We start from the raw sequence: 20,599 nt of genomic DNA on the forward strand, positions 1-20,599 counted from the left end.
AACTCTGTGTCAGAAACTAGCTGTAAAGGAACAAGGCTGCACCCCTCTAACATAATGCTAAAGTTGATAATCCCACCATTGCTAATATGAGTTCCTTATTAAGGTTATGAAGCCATTAAATATTACTGAAATTGCAATTCACTCTCATTCTTGGTATAAGTTATGATTTTGCCAATATGGTCCATTTAGTGTAAACTGCATTGACATGAGGAGACAAGTGAATTCTAACTTATACTTTCCAAATATTTACATACAGTAGCATAGCACTGTTATTCTTACTGAACACTTAACTACTAATACACAGCTATTAGGGGCAGGAATCATTACAAAGATATCTACTGTCATGTATTTTCAAAAGGACAAGAGACTTAATTTGTAAGTCACAACAAGTTGCCAGAACGATGCTTGATTATTACATTTAAAATCACTAAATCAAAACTTTGATCTGGGAAGCCAGCAACAAATGCATGACTGAACCTATCCTGTAACTGCAGCAAATCACTAGGAGAACATGAAGGATCTTTTTGGCGAACAGATGTAATTTACAAAGCTGACAACCCAATTTTTCTACAACAAAGCTTTTCAGACACGGCTTTTCTTCTCTGAAGCAAATTGTAGAAAACCACAGAACAGAGCCTCCCCTGATAAAAACCTGTATTTAAAAAAGAAGAAGAGTGGAAATATTTTGCTGGGAAAAGTTTGTGAGGGGATGTGGGAAGGTGAATTTTAAAAAAATATTGTTAACTCGAATACAGCAGCTAGCTATTTTTTTTAATAAACAACCCAGCAAGAAAGAGAGAATGCCATTGAGTATTCTGCTTTTATGGGGTACCAGAGAAAAGACAAATCATAGCCATGTAGCACAAAAGAAAAGCCACTGTTTTATCTTAACAAGTGCTTGCTCTTCTTATTCCTCTAAAAGAGCTAACAGACCTTGAAACATAAGACTCTAAATCAAGTATGTAGAAAGGATACCATTGTAGCCAGTAGTGCTGGAGGCTACATTTCCCATCTTCCACTGCAGTCTAAAACATTTATTCATCCACTATCAAAATGGTCATACATAGAACTACTGAATGGTAAGGACCTGGTATTTCCCGCGATGGCATGAGAAGGAACAAAGGAGCAAGGAGGGTACAAAAGGGCTCTAGAACACATAGCAGGGGTGAAAAGAGCCAACAGTGCAGGCTCCCTTTTCCCCTAGGCTCCTGGCAGCCCCTTCAGGTCAATTCAATGTGGTAACAGCACTGTCAATTCAGAGAATGTGAAGGTAGAGAGCATGGCATGCTCTCTTCTGAGCCCAGTAGGTTTCCCATCAGGAACTCTAGAATGAACTTCATGCTCTTTGAGCCCTGTTGGAGGAACAGGGCCACTGGCAACATGGCTCGACAGAGGAACAAGCTGTCAGGAAGAGGGGGAGATCCAGGAAGATTTCCACTTATGTAGATAACCCAGAATCCACAAGGCAGAAATCAATATACTTCAACTGATCTTTTGGTTCTGCAGAATGGAAAAGCAGCAGGTTTTGACTCACCCACTCTGGGAATATCCTAGATACTGCTTCAATTCATGCTCCTGGTTTCTCCAGGGGGTGGTTCTTTGAAAACAATGACAGGTCATAAGGGCTTTTGCAGAGCATCTGCATGCATCTCCTTCTGCTTCTCCGACATTTATGTGATGAAATGAACAACAGACACCCGCTCCTTTCAAGGTTGCTAAAGTGTTTGGAACTTGCACTACTTGGTCTTTGTTGGACCCAAATGTATCCAGGGTAGCCATGTCATGCAGCATGTTCTTCGGAGAGATTAGATTTCCTAGTGCAAGTGAGACAACTAAGTAATGCTAGGGTTTTCTGGAGCTGATAATCCAAAACACAGAGGTGCAAGCCACTGCCCACTACAGATCTCATTCTAAACACTGCTCCAATTCTGCATTCAAGTTTGTAAGCCAGAAAATTTTATTTATCATTTGAATGCTTGCGAAAGTGCCAGATCTGCAGCAATGGAAACAAAAGTTGGCAACGCATCGAAGACGTACACTATGGCAGAGAGGGCCTGCCCTGCTGCTCCCCACATGAGCACAATTTACAAACACTGCAAGGGGAGTTCAGGGTATTTGGATCGGTCATTGCTGGCCTCCCTGCTGACCCGGCCAATAAGGGTGCTTAGTTCCAGTTATGATGGTGGTTTTTATGATGTGGATTCTGCTTCACTAGAGCTGGATGGACAGAGACCACACAACTCATTTATCACAGACTAAACAGTTATTAGATAAATGTCACTGCCACTGACAGTGGTGGAAGCCTCTATTAGCTCATTGCCATACTTCTAAGCTTTCCAGGCATATATTTAGGTCTCCACCTGCAAGGAATGCTGTATAAATTATGTGGGTCAATGCTTTTTTTAATTAACAAAAACAAACAAACAAACAGAAAACCAAATACACCTCTTCTGGGAATTCTGCTGTTTAAAATAAATGGAAATCTTATTTGTGCTTCTCATTAAATAAACTACCATCTTGTGCATGGGCTCAGTTTCTGACTGCTCTCAAACGTATGTCTATTGAGGCAAGTTCCAGTTTTAAACAATGCAAATTCTGTAGTTATCTCAAACTGCCTCTCTTTGTAGACTGTGTCATGAATGGTGCGTGTAGAGGACTGCCTAGGCTTATTTGCAGCTCATCTTCATTAACTCATCCTAACAGGAAACAGATTTTATGTAACTGTGAAGAGTAGCAGCCCGGTGACCTTTCCTTTCAGTCTCCAAGGATTCAAGACACGTCTGCCACATTGTCTGCAGAATAGGATGAGTCTCTTATGCTGTCAACACATTCAAAAGCCGATCAGCTGCAAGTTTCCTTCCAAAAGGCTTTGCTTGAATTTAGGTAATTTGCTCCTATAACATAACCATATAATGTAGCTATTTGTATATCATCAGCTCCTTTTAACAAAAAGCACAAAAGCTAAACAAAATGGAATTTTCCCTTTTTTGGATGATATTTCTCAATGTGCATTAGCTGCTGGAAATCATCAAAACACACTAGATTTTCTACATTCAGATCCTTCATTTTGATTGAAGGAAAAACTCAACTAGTCAGGTTTTCAATTATGTATAGATCTGTTTCAACACTGGAACTCTACAATCAAAACAGCATGACATCACCCAGTAGTCAGCTGTTGGTAATACAGTACATCACCTATTTTAAGGGACTCCACAAGACGCACAAAAACTAGCTCTACCTGAATTGAAAAGATAAATAATAATATAAAAATATAACACAATGCAAGGAACATCACAGACATTTAAACTAAAAAACAAAACAAAACATCTGTCCTGTATAAACTTCAAGGTCATTTAGCAGCTTTCAGGTACTCTGATCTCACATGAGAAACCAATCATCATTGAAGTTACATGCATTTGACCACAATGAAGTAAGACAAAGACTGAACAAACTATCAAGTGCCCTACACCTCCCCAGAAGACTATTTACTGTTAGGTTTTAATTTACTGCAGTCCTTAGTCTTAGTCTTTTTCATTAAAGCAGCACATAATATTGATAACTGCATAATCCTATCGGACATAGTTCTTACAATGACAAATACATGATTTCTGTCTCTCCGCAGTGTGCAAAATTAGTCTCTGCTCTGTAGACCGAGCAGCTCTATGACGTGAGCTTCGAGTAGCTTGGGGGAGAGAATCTTCGCCTCAGGTACTTCAGGACGTAGAGGGGAAGGCAGCTCACCAGAGTGATGACTGTGACTTTCCATAAGAACGACAAGGTTGCAATGAAGTAAACATCTGCAAGGAAAAAGCACAGAAGCAATGGAGATGGGCTGCAGACTGAAGTCAGAATTGCATTGCGTGGGGAGGATCAAAGGTCAAAGTGAAAGCTTCAAGGGGGTGGAAAATGCAGCCTAGTAAAGCTTCGGAACAGCTGCCTCCTCACACACACACAAAACAGCATTTTTGCTCCCTTTTTTTGTTTTTGTTTTAAACCAATGCAATTTCTGTTCCCCAACCACCTCTTGCTCTCCTCCTTTCTCGTTCTTGAAGGATATATCTTTCTCCCTAACACACTGCTCATCTCATTTCAATAAGGGATTTTGTCTAGACAGACAATTATGGACATAAACCCGGTCTGAAATATTGAAATCCTTCATGCCCCCTGGCAAAATGAACTACATTAGCTTCCTTTAAAGGGTCTCCAGATGGATTTTAAGCTCTGGGAGTTCTTTTTCTTTAACTCACTAGTAGTGCTGAATATGAATTATCTCCGTTCATTTAGATATCATGCAGCATCTCCTTTTACATTATATAATCGCAGAAGCACTATGGATATATTTGAACTTCATTCAAAGATGAGCCACAATACTCTTGTGTAACAGATAGCCTTATTGCACATGGAGGCTTTGAACCAAGGAAATGAGAGGGCTGTTTTATTCTGCAGCAGGATATCATCCTGGGAGTTTGCAAGGCTTTCTGGAGGAAGTAGTGACATCTTGTGGTCCCTGATAGTACACTGAAACACACTGCAGGGATCTGATATTTAACAGACTGACTGCCCAGGGAAATGTGGAATTCATTATCTGTTTTCTTCTAGCATGTGAGATGTGTCTTCCATTTAGACAAATGAAAATATAAAACAAAAGTCCAAATGAAATCAAGAAATTGAAACAAGTTTTAGTGAGTCAACTACTACATCCAGCTAATGGACATGCTCTTCCACTCCAGCAACAGAGGGTGATGCTTTTACATTCAGAGATCTCAGGTTCAATCCGCACAGATGACCCAATCAAGTGGTGTCTTGTGTGGGGATTTGAACTGATGCGAAGCCCTGAAGGCCAGGATGAGACTCCTGGGCCAATGTGTAACATATTGGCCAAGTGTGTCTTTGTCCCTCTCTAGTGGCTGGACTGTGTAATGAAATCTGAGAGTCTGCTACTGCCTTCAAGCTAATGGATCTGGTCCCTGAACTAACCTACTGTAAGTTATCCCATTGGCAGTTGTGAGCCCAATTTATGCCCTTATCCTCTTGTTAAGCATGTAAACATTTGACTAGAAAGACCTGAAGAAAAAGAAGATATTTAACCTTACCAATAAACTCGTGTAAGAAGACCAGAGAGGCTATGTAGCAGGAGAGGCTAAGCAACTCTGCCACTATCATGAGCCAGTGCCACGTTTGGATTGTTAATGCCACCATCAATAACTCAGTAAGAATCAGGGATGTGAAGGAAATGGCCACAATGTGGACAAATTCAGACTCAAACAGCAGAAGAGCTCCGTACATGATGATACTACCTGTGAGGAAGAAAGAAGGAGAGAGGCTGGATATCTTGCTGCTAAACATCAATCTAAGTTCTAAACATCAGTCTCAGTCCTGAAAGAGCAGAAACATAAGGTCACCTCTTAAGACAGTTTGCAATGGCTTTTGATAATGCATATTGGACAGTAAATCAGTTATTTATGACATGTCATTAAGAAGATAAAATAACTTCTGTGCAATGAGTAAGAGACACTACACAGGTGTCAATGTCAATGTTTCATAGGGGCATGTCAGATTTACATATGTGGAAATATGAAGTATATTATTTTAGCTACTGTCATATCACTTGAAGATTATGGTGATCTATTTGTCCTTCCAGAAAAAGAAGCACTGTCACTACTCAAAAGAGAAGACAAATATCAAACACTTGTAACTTCTCCTGTGCTGCCCTGAAGTCCAGATGGAAGCACAAGGTGTACGGACGCTGAGTGCATATAGTTAGGTCTTCTGTGCCCTCTTTGGGCCAAGTTCTCCACCCTAAACAAGCACAAATTAAAGTGGCATTAATGAAGCATTATTTTGGGCCCCTATTCCAGCTGGGCTGGAAAGCTCATACAACTCCCTGCCCAGCCACCTGCACAAATAATTAATGTCAGCAGCATGAGTAATTGGCACCAACATCCATCACATGTTAGTTTCTGAGGGGAAACCCTTTCAGGGACTAGAGCCTGAGCCACAAAGTTCAGATCCAGCTCTGAACTCTCCAACGTTTGGCGCTGTTCAGTTTGGGTCAGGCACACCACTGCTTGCAACTAGTCTAATTGTTTAGCCTGCTGCTTTCTAGTCATTTAGCACAGTAGATATGAAGTCACTTTAACCAAATACTGTAACAGGATAGTGGCCTCATCCGAGAAGGAACTTTTCCCCAATGCATCATCCTCTGGCTTTGACTTTCCACCACTTGTGAACTTTCTATAAATGTCTTGGCTTTGCCATAGTATTTATATAGCAACAGGAGACCATTAATGCAGTAGAATGCTATGGCAGGAATAGACTCATCCCCTGAAATCTAACAGAGGATTTATATTGCTGCTCCCACTCCCCATTTAAGGATGGCAATGTCATTTAAAACTGCTGATTTTGGCACATTTCTTTCTGCTTCTGTCGATAAAGGAGTTTTGGAAAATATCATTTTGTCACAGGATCGTATGGCCATTTTAACTATACAGCCTCAACACTATATGTACATGTGTTGCATGCTTCCTTAGCTAATAGCAACAGAAATCACTTGTGCTTGAGCTTCTCTCTTTCTTTTTTAAACCCACAGGCTGACTTCCTAGGAGCTAAACCAATGGGTGCATCCAAACTTGAAACAAATATAGGGTAACCAAAGTAGTTTTGTTAATAGCTTCTAGCAACTTGAGGATAAAAGCCCAGATAAAGTGCAAGTTATTTGATCTCAAGAACTAGAATCTTCTTCAGATTCTTCACTACCAGAAAGGGTCATTTCCTTGGCTGGGAATAAGCCAATCGTCTCAGCTAGGTAGTAACCAGGACTGGGACTATTATGACTAATAGATGATAATGTGTTTATATAGTGCTTTCCCTTCATAGATTTAAAAACAAAGGCAAGTGTCATTAACTTTATTTTACAGGTGGGATACCGGAAGTGGGGTAAGGTGGACACTTGCCCAGTGTCAAAAAGCAGATCAATGGCCACAGTGGGAACAGACCCCAAATCTCCTGACTCATATGCTGTCTCCTATCATGACCCAGTACTTCAAAATATTGGTAAGCCACTTGCTACAAATGTTTAGTTTTAAGTGATTTTTTTTTTTGCATTAGTAAGATGGTTGCTGTCATTGTTCTGATGCAAGGAATGGCTATTTTCACCGTATCCTAAAGGGTTGTTATTCCAGCAATATTCTACTTTTGATAATACAGCAGGACAGCTATATAATTCCTGACAGGTACGGGAACGCTATGAGAAAAAAGGTGCAGTTTCTTACCTTGATAGATACTTATCAAAACCCATATTAAAAATGTTTTATATGACAACGGTCGCCCCTATAAAGAAAAAGAAAGACAGCTAGTATGACTTTTGAAAACTAATTTATAGATGATCAAGCAACTCTGACATAAATCTAAAATAGATGGTTTAAAGGTGACCTGGAAAGGGAAGAAAATTGATGTATTTTTTGTGCTTCTTCATGGTGCATAATAGGCATTTGACTATACTGTCACAATTATTTTGGTATAAAGAGTGCTTCATATCAATATAGCTATTCCTGTATGGGAATGGGAATAAACTATGTTTTGGTATAGGGTTCCCAGTATAACTGCATCCACACTAGGGGAATTCTGGGTATAAGTAAAAATGTAAAAAAATAAAAATCACTCTTCTAACTGACAAAGCAGTACAAAACACTGTGTGTAGACTAGGCCTAAGGATGGTTGGAGAATTAGTGGTTTATGACCTCAGAGACCACATGAGAGTGAAACCAGATGGAGATGGGAGGCGACTTATTCAGACTGTTGGAAAACACTCACTATGCTTCTGTTGGATTCTGTTTAATGGAAATTCTTGGGGGAAAGGATGTCTTTGTTGAAGAATCAGCTCACCCTTCCCTTCAATTAAGGATGTTTCTACTCCACATACCCAAATCATTCAAACAGTTCTCCAGAAAAATAAAAGAGCGGCAAGACTTGGCATTCCTCACATTTCTAAGGTAAAAATCAAATCAAGTGGACTTCTCTTTTTTTTTTTTAAACAAAGAAAACTCTTTCAGGCCTTCTGTACATATCATAAAGCAGCAAAAACAGCACAAAACCAATCTTTTGTTCTCTTTTTAGGTTACCTGTAAGGCAAGTCTCCATGCAAGAAACCATCTGAACTACTGTCTTTGAATAGATCATAAGCAGTAGAGCTAGTCCAGAATTTTCCAACAGAACAGATTTCAATTGGAAAATACTGATTTGACAAAATTAACCCATTTAATGGGAACACATCAATTTCAACAACATTTTCAACAGAATCGGGGGGAGGGATAGCTCAGTGGTTTGAGCATTGGCCTGCTAAATCCAGGGTTGTGAGTTCAATTCTTGAGGGGGCCATTTAGGGATCTGGGGCAAACATCTATCTGGAGATTGGTCCTGCTTTGAGCAGGGGGTTAGACTAGATGACCTCCTAAGGTCCCTTTCAACCCTGATATTCTGTGATCCTATGAAAGGAGGGAGTGGTGGGTTTTCCTCCTAAAGTTCACGTCATTCTGTACCCACAGCACAATGCTGGGTCTGTGTCACTTTCTCCCCTTCTCACAGCTTCAGCATGGTGGTGGGTGACTGCCTGCTCTATCCCATCTTCATGTCATCAGGGCCCACCACCAGTGGAAGTGAGAAGCCATGATGAGAGCTGGGGGGACACAGAGACTGAGGACAAGTGGTGGAGGTTTCAATGTTCCAAAATCAGAATATTCCTTTTTTGTGGGAAATTCTGAGGTCTGATATTTCATTCCGATTTGAAAGGAAACAAAATTTCAAACATTCAGAATTTCCCACAGGATGGAAATTCTATTTTCTGGCCCGTTCCAGTAAGCAGCTAACTGTTAAACACAACGAGGTGTGAGAAAATAAAAATAAGTTAAAATTGTAAATAGAATTTTGCCACTTGACAACTGTACTTTTAGAGTCAGACGATAAAGTACCATGTCTATGGATATTGTGTTTGGTTTGTCTCTCTGAAAGCCAGTTCCAAATCAAACCAAAGATTATATATGGAGCAGATGGAACAGAAACAGAATAAGATCTACTGGACCTTAAGAAGATCTTTGTAGAGCTCTGGATACAACATAGCAACCTCAGATTTGACATCCTTGTCTAAGACCAGAGAGAAGACTGGAAACATTGTATAGATTGTGGAATACCTGAGCAGAACAATACAGGAGACATCAATAGAGCACATATTGTTTAAACCATTAAAATGAATACACAAGTCTTCAAAAAAGAAATATATGCTGCTCCTTGCATCTCAGTAATAGTCACATAATAAACTCACAACTGGAACACAGAACTGTATGCACAGCAGAAAAACTGCAACATTTACTACTTTAAATTTATGAATAGAATCATTCCTAAATGGAAGCTGCAGGTATTGTAACCAATGTTACACATTTTCCAATAGTTTTTACTCCTTTTAGAGATGGAACTATTTCAGTGCTGGATTTGACTATGTAATTCAGTTCAGAGGGTTGGGCTGTTTTTTTCTTTTTTTTAAAACACGTATCTGAAAGCATGAGCAAATGTATATTATGCAAGCACAAAGACATTGGCATAGCAACTTAGGTAGTACGGGTGAGATTTGGGGCTGTGCTTCTCAAAGCCCAGAGGGAGGAGGAGGATTAAGGTGACTTTAAGCCACCTTTATGCTCAGAGGGGGATAAAAGGGTCCCCCAGCAGGCTATGTCTGTGACAGAGCCTGTGCCTAGCTTCCTATGGGTAGTACTGCAGCCCAGAATCTCCACAGCACTATGTGCTGCAGCCTCACCCTTGCCATACCCCTGTGTCGCGGCTCTCAAAAACATCACTAGAAGACAACCTGCTCCTCAGTTCCAGAACCAGGGGAATTCTTCCGTGGCCAGATCCAGGGCTTTTAGAGCCCCTTTACTCTACCTGGCCTTTTACCATTACCTACAGGGGCTGGAACAGGGATGAGAGTCTCTCTCCAGTTTCTGATGTGGCATTTGCTGTAGGCATCAATACAGAGCACTACTGAGTACTTACCAGTACATGTACTAAGGAGATTTGCATATTTCTGATAAACTTTCACACGTATCACTTTTCAGATAGGAATCTATTCACTTTGCACATGGTTTTCATATTTTTTTCTGAACAGTTTTGCTCTTACCCAATAATGAGGAAGCCCTGATAGAGAGGAACTGACGCAAAGTAAAACACCGACGAGAAGACAGCCTAGCAAAGAAAAGAAAAGAACTGTCAGGCTTCAAAAGCTGCAGTGTACGTTATATTTGACAAATCCTACTTTAGCCAAACTGAAAAGTATTTGCAGTAGACTCAAATTTCTTGAGATGAAGACAGGAGACTGTAATATCCGTTCCCTTGACTCCTGCACAAACTGGGATGAAGGAGAATGTTTAACAGCAAACTGTGAAGAACTGAACCCCTTTGGTAAACTTCTCTTTACATAATCCCACAAAAAGAGAGGTTGGAGTGTTCCATCTAAAGCCTGCTGTTTTCATCCAGATGTCCTAAAGGACAGGTGTTTCGATATGTGTAGCTAACCCTCTGGAATTAGAAGGAATGTTTTCACAATGTAAAACGTATTAGCACTTAGTGATGGAGACAAAGGACAGAGGCAAACTCCAGCATGGAATTTTGATCTCAGGCCATGTCTACATCTAAAACTTTGCAGCGCTGGTTGTTATAGCTGTATTAGTACAGCTGTATAGGGCCAGCGCTGCAGAGTGTCCACACTTACTGCTAGCAGCGCTGCAAGTGCTGTTAGATGTGGCCACACTGCAGCGCTGTTGGGAGTGATGCATTGTGGGCGGCTATCCCACAGGGCACCTCGTCCCACAGCGGCGCTGGGGCTTGTGGGAAGGGGAAGGAAGTGTGATTGTCCTTCTGCTTCCTGTTCCTGTTCCAACGGCCAGCGTTGCTTTGGTACACATGCGGAGCACTGTGGCAGCATTGTGACTCTAAAGCGGTTTTTCTGCATTATCTTTCAAGAATGGATCCTCAGGTACTGAATACCTTACTAATGAATATTGCCAGCACATCTCGCCTTACTGTGGATCTAATCCTTAGGCTGCTAAATGTGCGTGTGACTGACATTGAGGAGTCGGACGATGGTACTGAATCGCATCAATATGCAGACAGTACAATGCTAGTGGCAATAACAGACGTGCTCTGCTCCGTGGACCGGCGCGTTTGGGCTCGGGAAACCAGCACTGAGTGGTGGGATCACATCGTCCTGCAATCATGGGATGACGAGCAGTGGCTGCAGAACTTTCGTATGAGGAAAGCCACTTTCATGGGACTTTGTGATGATCTCGCCCCCAACCTGCGGCGCATGAACACGAGATTTAGAGATGCCCTTTCTGTGGAGAAGCGGGTGGCTATTGCAGTCTGGAAGCTGGCAACTCCAGACTGTTTCCGATCTGTGGCGAACCAGTTCGGAGTGGGAAAGTCCACCGTTGGAATGGTGCTGATGCAAGTTTGCAGGGCCATTAATCGAACACTGACAAGAAGAACCGTGACTCTTGGTAACGTGCAGGACATTTTAGATGGCTTTGCAGAAATGGGCTTCCCTAACTGTGGAGGGGCAGTAGATGGGACGCATATTCCTATTATCTCTCCACCCCACCTGGCATCGGAGTATATTAATCGCAAGGGGTACTTCTCTGTGGTTCTGCAAGCGCTTGTGGATCACCGTGGGCATTTCACTGACATTTACTCTGGATGGCCTGGAAAGGTGCACGATGCACGCATATTTAGGAACAGTGCCCTGTTCAGGAGGCTTAGGGCCGGGACCTTTTTCCCAGATCTCAATATAACAGTAGGGGACGTGGAAATGCCCATCGTGATTCTGGGAGACCCCGCTTACCCATTAATGCCATGGCTCATGAAACCATATACTGGGAAGCTTGACAGGAGCAAGGAGCGTTTCAACTACAGGTTGAGCCGCTGTAGAATGACTGTGGAGCGTGCTTTTGGCCGTTTGAAAGCTCGCTGGCGCAGTCTGTTCGGGAAGCTAGATTTGATGGAAAGCAGCATTACCGCAGTTATATCCGCGTGCTGCACCCTCCATAATATTTGTGAAGGGAAGGGTGAAAGGTTCAGTGAGGAATGGACCTCCGAGGTTAGACGTTTGGAGAATGAGTTTGCTCAGCCAGAGAGCAGGGCTAATAGGGAGGCCCAGGAAAGGGCTTCAAGGATTAGGGATGCTATAAGGGAGCAATTTGATGCTGAGAGCCAGCAGTAATGTTTGGTGCATGTGTTGTGCTTTGCTTTACCTTGCTGTGTATAATTAACCATTTCTGTCACCAATAAAACATATGGAAAGAAATACAAACCAAAACCTTTTATTTGTCATACAGTAAAAAACAGGTAAGGGGGTATGGGTGGTTCACAGTACATTCAGAGGTTTTACTATTTCCTATTTTACTCAATTGTAACCGTCTGATGCAACTCACCATTACTTTGCTGCATAATGATGGGGGTGGAGTGCAGTGGGTAAGAATTAAACATATCTTGGTTAGTAGGTGATGTTATAGGTGTTGGGGGCAGCTGATGATAATAAGGAACTGGGTGCTGCATAAAGCTATTTTGAGGATACACAGGGGGACAAGGAACAGTGCTTTGGGAAGCCTGTGGGTTAGCACGGTATATATTTGCCTGCATGGCTACAAGAGACTCAAAAGACTTGGTTTGGCGAGACAGGAGTCTCATCATCTGCCTGGCTATTCTTTTGGCAGACAATTCCTGTCTCCTGCTTTCAGTCAGCCTCCATTCCTGTACACTTTTTCTCCACTCCTCAGTCTTCCTACTTTCCCTGTTGTAGTGGTTCAGGACGGTCTTGATCAGCTCCTCTTTTGATTTCCTAGGATTGCGCCTCAAATTCTGCAATCTACGTGAGGCCGGTGACACAGCTGCATTACTCGAGTTGCCTAGAAAAAATAGAGATAGAGACATGTAATACACAGGGGCATCATTGTTTATTATCAACTTTTGAAGGACATTTGAAACTGTAGGTAGCATCCCTCTCACATACCTCACATAACACTGTAGAGTTCAAGAAAGCTAAGACATGTCTAGCAATGGGGTGAGTACTTTTGCTTAAAATTCTCCCATGTTAGTGGGATGCCTTGGTTCCTGCTCGGAAGGGGGGCCGGGTGAGGAAAAAGCACCCCGCAGGACACGGTTCCCGCTTGGAAGGGGGGGTGGGGGACGGACAGAGCACCCCGCAGGGCAGGTTTCCCGCTTGGAAGGGGGGATCGGTGAAGGAAAGAGCACACCGCAGGGCAGGCTTCCCGCTTGGAAGGGGGGGTGGGGGACGGACAGAGCACACCGCAGGGCAGGCTTCCCGCTTGGAAGGGGGGTGGGGGACGGACACAGCACACCGCAGGGCAGGCTTCCCGCTTGGAAGGGGGGATCGGTGAGGAAGAAGCACCCCGCCTGGATGCCTACGTGCTGGGAAGGGCAGGGGGGGGTGGATTGGGGCAGAGGAAACAGACCGCCTTGCGCTGGGGAGCCGTGCTTCTAGCTACCTGCCCTCAATTATCCCTAAACTATCCACAGGCTTTCATAATGCCAGACATATCACTGCTGCGTGTTACCAAGGAAGAGCGGGAGGGTCTTCTACAGGAATGCGGATACCGCCCTGGCCCCTATGCAGCTCGCCTGTGTGCGGCCATGGTCCCCCCACCCCTCGCTGCACAGTGGATCGGACGAGTTAGCCTGACCGGGACAGGGACCACGCTGGCTCTACCTATAAACTTGTTAAAGCACATTGCCCAAGATCTAGCTGCAACTTTTCAAGAGATTACTCAGGCAGATTACACAGATGTCATAGACCACATCAATGGGCTATTCCACGTTTAGGCATGCATGCAATCAGCCATAACGAAAAATCCTGCTATCACAAAGCATTGCAATCTACTTACCACGAGCACGATCCTCAGCTTCCTCATCAACGTCCGCTTCCAGCTGCTGTGACTGGCTAGTCTCCTCAGGGCTGGAGAAGAGCTCCTGGCTGCCTGTGTCCTGAGACTCCGGGGTGTCCCCCTCAACGCCAGTAGCATCACTGTATTCATCCTCTACACCATCCCCCACTTCTCCCTGCTCTGAACTCTCCATTGTGCTCCTAGGATTCACGGTGGGGTCACACCCAAGTATGGCATCCAGCTCCTTGTAAAACCTGCAGGTTGTGGGGGCTGCTCCTGAGCGTCGGTTTCCCTCACGGGCTTTGCAGTATGCACTCCTCATCTCCTTAATTTTTACTCTGCATTGCAAGGCGTCCCGTTCGTGGCCCCTTCTCAGCATGGACTGCGATATCTGACCATAGGTATCGTAGTTTCTCCTTCTGGAGCGCAGCTGTGTTTGAACAGCCTCATCTCCCCACACACTAATTAGATCCTGCAGCTCTGCATTGGTCCATGCTGGGGCTCGTTTGTTGCGTGGAGGCATGGTCGCTGAATGATTGATTGATTAATTGCACTCCACGCCTGACTGAGCAAACAGGAAGGTGATTTTTGAAATTTCCCGGGGCATTTAAAGGAGGGGTCAGGTGAGCACAGGGCAGAGGAGTTTTCTTGATTACCAGAGAGGTATCCTCAGGTATGCTGGGATACCTGCTTATTCCACGGAGGTCAAGAAAAGCGCTGGTAAGTGTCTACATTGCATTACCAGCGCTGGATCACCAGCGCTGGATCCTCTACACCTGAAACAAAACGGGAGTACGGCCAGCGCTGCAAACAGGGAGTTGCAGCGCTGGTGATGCCCTGCAGATGTGTACACCTTCAAAGTTGCAGCGCTGTAACTCCCTCACCAGCGCTGCAACTTTCTGATGTAGACAAGCCCTCAGAATGGGGATGGCACCTGCATTCTCAAAACCAGGAATACCACCATATTTTACTGAAAAGCATCTGTTTAAACAAGATGTACTTGTCAGCAATATTATGGCTTGAAAGAAAAATTTCCAAACAGTAATCCCTGTCACCAAATATGTCCAAGCATCTTGCACTCACGGCTCAGGACAGAATTATGCTCATGAACTCATACGTTACTTTAAATTATCTCAGTCTAACACAACCTGTTTGTAGCGGGGTGGATCCCCGCTCCTGCCCTGTGGGTTAAAAACAGTCCTAGGAGGGGGCTGTGGCTGGAGAAAGCAGCTTTTAGGCTGGGCTGATTGGGGAAGTGGCTGCAGCTGGGCCATGCCCCGAACAGACTCAGCTGGCCGTATAAAGGCAGAGAAGCCAGGGGCAGACAGAGTCTCTCTCTGTTTGTAGAGGGAGAAGGGCCTGGCTGCAGGGAGCTAGACACAAGGTACCTGAGTGAAAGCAGGGCTGGGGAAAGGCAGAGAAGCTGAGGAGCTCCAGCCTGGAAAGCCCCAGGCTGCGGCCTAGCAGAAGGCCAAGAGGTACTAGGGGTTGCAGAGGGCAGCCCAGGGGTAGGCCAAGGCAGCAGGTCCAAACCCTCCTTGCCAGTGATGAGTAGGCTGATACTGCAGTCTGCCCCAGGCGTGGGGCTAGATGATGACTGGCAGTAGCCTTATACTGAGACGAGGTGGGGATAGTCAGCTGGGGGTTCCCCTGGGAGGGGGAGACCCAGAACTGTGGGGGCACTGCCAGGGGGCAGCACCCAGTTAAAGGGGCACAGGGGTCCAGGGAGGGACATGGGGGCCAGAGGACAGGCAGATCACTGGCCTGCAGAGGGTGCTCCAGAGCCGGAACAAGCTAATTCCCAGAACAGACCAGCAGGAGGGCCACAGGGGAGAGTCCGCACGTCTACACTGTTGTTTTTAATCAACTGACAAATACGTATCAATCTTGCTTGCTCAATACTGAAGTTGTGCAAACATGATGAAAAATACCTGAAATTCTGTGAACAGAAAACATATTTTGTCACTGAGGATCCAATTCTTTTTCCCACTGAAGTCAATGGAAGTCAAGCCCTTTCAGCTCAGTCTAGCAAGATGCTGAGCATTTAATGTGGGTAATACATGCTTCAACTCCTAATGAGGTCAGCACCTCCCTAAAGCACTCAGCACCCTACAGGACTGAACTGATTCAGCAAAGTACTGAACTTTAAGCACATGAGGAGCCCCACTGAACTTGATGGAATGTCTCGTGTGCCTAAAGTTATACCCTCTTAAGTAATTTGCTGAAGAGAGGCTTTAGGAGCCATTTCATACTGAAGAAATACAATATTTTATAACATTGCCATGGAATGACTGTTGTCACATTCACATATATGTGAAATCTCAAAGCTCACATATTTTTATGCCATCTGTTTTGTGCCCAAAAGAAATTTAAAGTAAGATTTTGAAAAAAAAAAAAAATTGCTGACTGTTCAAAAACGGAAACATCTTTACATGGAGGTGAGCCTCTTCTCATGCAAAAAAAAAGTTACCTTCTTTTCAAGTTCAAACCCACTAAAGTTCCAAAGAGCCAGCGGCTGTGCCAAATGTGAAAAGAAAAGCTTGAGTTTTGAACTTTTCGCATTCCTCCCCCCAGTCTCCCTCAATCTCTCTCTCACGCACACACAGACACACACACACACAGCGCCAAGATGAAATAGTTCATTCACTCCATTTACCTGCATCGTACTGATACACAAGCTTCTGTGGATCACAAACTGGCTGAGAGCTGCAGATCTCTTGTAGCTGTTCCTTCCATGCACCATCAGTAACCGGCCCAGATGTTTAAACTGAGTGATAGAGAAATCTGCTGCAAGAGATGCTTGTTTTCCTTCCTATGTAGGTCAATAAATCAAAAGACCATGAGGTCACAAGATTACATAAGATTAAGAAACACCATTCATGTCAATACATGCCTAAATAGTATTGACAGTAAAAATACCAACTCTGCCCCCCCATATATACATAAATAAAACAGCAATGGATGAGGAGAAACCATCTTAGCATCTCTCTTTCCTCCCTCAGCCCCCAGCTGCCTCCCCCATTCCCTGTACCTCCCGCCCCCAACACTCAAGCAACAAATGAAAAGACCATTCAAGGACAATTCCTATTTGGTTTCATGGTTCAAACCCAGAAGGAAGGTGTGTGAATTAGGGTTCACAGCATGCATGTTAGCATGGCACTAACATCATGTACGTTATCAGATGCTATATTGGGAACATACCCACTGTCAGTACCACAAGTGCTCCAATGAAAATGTCTGGATGAGAAGTGTACTGCGGTGGCTATGAGACATAATAGGATATCACCGTTTACTGGGCCAGCAAATGAGTTATAACACAACCTTTTAGGCTCACAAGGTTGCTTTCAAACAGCTTTGATTTTATTTTTTGGCCCATTTCATGCACAGCCTTTATACTGTTTGCAAATGCATTCTTCTTCTTCCAAGATATGTAGGAGTTCTGTACAATAAGTGGTGGGATTCTTGATCCAATGTCACCATTTTCCAGCTACAACTCAGGTGTTTTGAGCATCTACGTATAGCGATGAAGCAAGAATGAAGTAGCCTGTCTGACTATGTAGAATCCTCTAGTAAAGGGTAGGCAACCTATGGCACGCATGCCGAAGGCAGCACACGAGCTGATTTTCAGTGGCACTCACACTGCCTGGGTCCTGGCCACCGGCCCGGGGGGGGGAGGGGGGGCTCTGCATTTTAAGTTAATTTTAAATGAAGCTTCTTAAACGTTTTTAAAACCTTATTTACTTTACATACAACTATAGTTTAGTTATATATTATAGACTTATAGAAAGACCTTCTAAAAACATCTGGCATGTGAAAACCTTAAATTAGAGTAAATAAATGAAGACTCGGCACACCACTTCTGAAAGGTTGCCAACCCCTGCTCTAGTAAATATCAGAATGAGTTTTGCTAAATGATTGCCCAGTTTACCAAACTATTTTTCATCCTAGCCTGAAAAGGGCCAGTGTTTTTGGCCCGATATCTTTTCTTCTCAAGGCAGCTGCTCTTTCTATGACATGAATCAATAAGGATTCAGTAAAAGGGGCACTTGGAAACCTACCTCTGCATTTATTTGACAAGTTGTATCAAATATGACATGTGCTTCATAATCTCACCTTTCCTTCAACCCCAACACCGCAGTCAGCCTCCTGAATCATGCTGACATCATTCCCTCCATCACCTGCATGTTAGAGCACAGAGAAAGGGCAGGGAATATGGTAAGAGAGCCGCTTATTATAGCTACTGAAGGTAGCTGAATCAATAAATTCATAAACTTTACAGTCAGAAAGGACATTAGCCCATGGGGAATTAGAATAAAATCATTTGAGTTGGCATGTCAAAAGCAAGCTAGGAGGAATGGATGCCTTAAATTTTAAATAGGAATTGGGGGTTCAAATGTCTTGCACAATTTTTCATTAATTTGTAGGATCTTAAGGCCCGCATGGACCACTAGATCATTTAATCTGACCTCCTGTATAACACAGGCCATGAAATTTCATCCAGAATATGGAAGAAAAGTTAGCAGCTTGGCTCAGAATTAGAGCTTCAGAATGAGTGTTGTTGCAGCCGTGTTCGTCCCAGGATATGACAGAGAGAAAAGTCACTGAAGTAATATCTTTTATTGGTCCAGAAAAAGATATTATTTCACACACCTGGTCCCTCTAGCGTCACAATGAGCAATTTTTCCAGACAAAATGTGCACTCTTCTTTTGGCAAAACCCAACCTCCATATTTGTGAAGTTTTTCTGCCCTCCCTCCCACCAAAAAAATTCAGGAATATGCTCAGTTTCAGTTTATAGGTTACTCCACAAAATACTTTCATTTTATTTGTTATTTCTTGTTACCACTGATGTCACGAGGTGTCACAAAATATTTCCACTTCCGTCATGAAATGAAAGAAGACTGCTTAGTTCGAAAACGGAAGAGTTGCAATACCAGGTTACACTAGTCTCACATAATAATAAACAAAAATTTCTTCCTAATTTCAACAGTTAGTGGCTGGTTTATGCCTTAAAGCATATGGGTTTATATTTTCTGTATGACTAATTCAGCACTGTACTTTAAGTACATGCTTAGTTTTAAGCACATGAGCAGACCAACTGACTTCATAATACGTATGTACTTAAAGTGCTTGGTTTAATGGGAGGTCCTAGGTTTTTTTTAATTCATATCTAATGTAACTGGACAGTCTCATCCATATTAACCTCTGATCCTTTCCTGAATCCTGTTTGTTCTTGGCCTCAATAATATATTGTGTTAATGAGCTCCACAAGTTAAATTATGCATTGTGTAAACAAATAATTTCAGATTTGGATAATATTTATATTCGTGAACATTTGCACATACAGACTTACATTTGCATGAATGTTCATAAACAAAATGGATAATGGGGTTTGTGAATACAGTGATTTAAAATTTATTTATTTTTCTGAATAGGTCACAAAAAAGTTTCATTATTTGCTCTGTTCTGTTTATAAGACGAGCACTTTCCTAAGAGAAATCCCAAAGAGTAACAATTTTGTATTACCTTAAAAGCCCCCCGCCCAAAAAAAATCCTACTTTTTTTTTTTAAACTCATTTGAATATCTGCATCTCTGTTCCACTCATTTTTCAGCCATGTTTCTTAAGTGAAAAATTATATAGGTTTGACCTTAATTTCTAGTATATATATAAAAAAAGCAGAATTAAATAACAACAATAAAAATAATCTTTCAGGCTTCTTTATGCAATAAAGAGCAAGAGGACAAAGGCCCTTGTTTTTTCTTTGCTGAGCATTTAAATTGGGAAAAGAAAATAGAGTACTGTATATTCTGAAAAAAATTAATACTAAAAATGATCTATTAACTTTTATCTAAAGGAAAGCAGACTTGTATGTTTTTCCCTCCTGTTTGAGAAGAGTTGAATCCGTTTCTCTTCAATGTGTCAAAAATTAATTCAAAGAAAAGTGAATATAAAAATGAGACTGAGATGGATAGCAGATGCATTCCTCACCTACAGCGCAGGTCAGTTTGCCAGTTCTTTCCTGGAGCAAGCACACAATCTGGGCCTTCTGTGTGGGGGCACATCGGCAGCATACCACGGCTGGACACTGGCAAGCCAACTCCATAAACTCGTACTCATAATATTTCAGACACACCTGTTTTACAGGAGAAGGAAGTTTCAAAGATGATTGTATTGCATATATTTCCCAAAACCAAATCACACACATTTTACCCGTGGGACTCCTATACAGCTGTCATAAGAATTCGAAGTTTACCTCCAGTGAGTCACCAGAAATCACAAGCGCACAGTCATGTTTCCGACGGAATGCATTCAGCTCCAAATGAGCTTCTCCACGGTTAGTCACCTGGAAATGAGCACAGCAGCTGAGAAAGTATGTGATTGGCGAGAACAAAATAAATTAATACAATCCCAAACACACACTCCAGGACACTGCCAAATCAATCAGGTTATCAAACATACTTCTGACTAAAAACAGAACCAAAAAACAGGGTGAAATTAAGGTCCACATATTCAAGTTTCATTTGTGTGTGTAAATTGGCATTTACATCCTCATCCCCATCACCCTCTTTGTGTGTGCATACCTCAACTCTCAGGCCCTTGTCAGAGAGTGGGGTTTGAATATGCACAAGAATTTTGAAGATTTGGGCCCAAAACT

General features: G+C 42.8%; 2 protein-coding genes across 3 annotated transcripts in view; both read right to left on the minus strand.

The window, feature by feature from the left end:
- Positions 1 to 1,939: 1,939 nt before the first annotated feature.
- Positions 1,940 to 20,599, minus strand: part of ATP9A (ATPase phospholipid transporting 9A (putative)) — a 99,495-nt gene continuing 80,835 nt past the window's right edge. For both annotated transcript variants that reach the window (XM_050918104.1, XM_050918105.1), the window contains exons 20-28: positions 20,198 to 20,287; positions 19,933 to 20,077; positions 18,057 to 18,121; positions 16,600 to 16,755; positions 10,166 to 10,230; positions 9,077 to 9,185; positions 7,272 to 7,329; positions 5,094 to 5,297; positions 1,940 to 3,797 (exon numbers count right to left, since the gene is read on the minus strand). In XM_050918104.1, the coding sequence (XP_050774061.1) occupies positions 3,661 to 3,797; positions 5,094 to 5,297; positions 7,272 to 7,329; positions 9,077 to 9,185; positions 10,166 to 10,230; positions 16,600 to 16,755; positions 18,057 to 18,121; positions 19,933 to 20,077; positions 20,198 to 20,287 (1,029 nt within the window). In that variant the 3' untranslated portion in view covers positions 1,940 to 3,660. The remainder of the gene's footprint in view (positions 3,798 to 5,093; positions 5,298 to 7,271; positions 7,330 to 9,076; positions 9,186 to 10,165; positions 10,231 to 16,599; positions 16,756 to 18,056; positions 18,122 to 19,932; positions 20,078 to 20,197; positions 20,288 to 20,599) is intronic.
- LOC127031375 (uncharacterized) overlaps positions 12,347 to 20,599 on the minus strand; it is a 130,768-nt gene continuing 122,515 nt past the window's right edge. The window contains exons 2-3 of the mRNA XM_050918144.1: positions 13,944 to 14,719; positions 12,347 to 12,947 (exon numbers count right to left, since the gene is read on the minus strand). Coding sequence (XP_050774101.1) covers positions 12,442 to 12,947; positions 13,944 to 14,466 — 1,029 coding nt within the window. The 5' untranslated portion in view covers positions 14,467 to 14,719 and the 3' untranslated portion in view covers positions 12,347 to 12,441. The remainder of the gene's footprint in view (positions 12,948 to 13,943; positions 14,720 to 20,599) is intronic.

The sequence above is a fragment of the Gopherus flavomarginatus genome, chromosome 11 (genome assembly GCF_025201925.1).
Source record: "Gopherus flavomarginatus isolate rGopFla2 chromosome 11, rGopFla2.mat.asm, whole genome shotgun sequence".
Classification (NCBI taxonomy): Eukaryota; Metazoa; Chordata; order Testudines; family Testudinidae; genus Gopherus; species Gopherus flavomarginatus.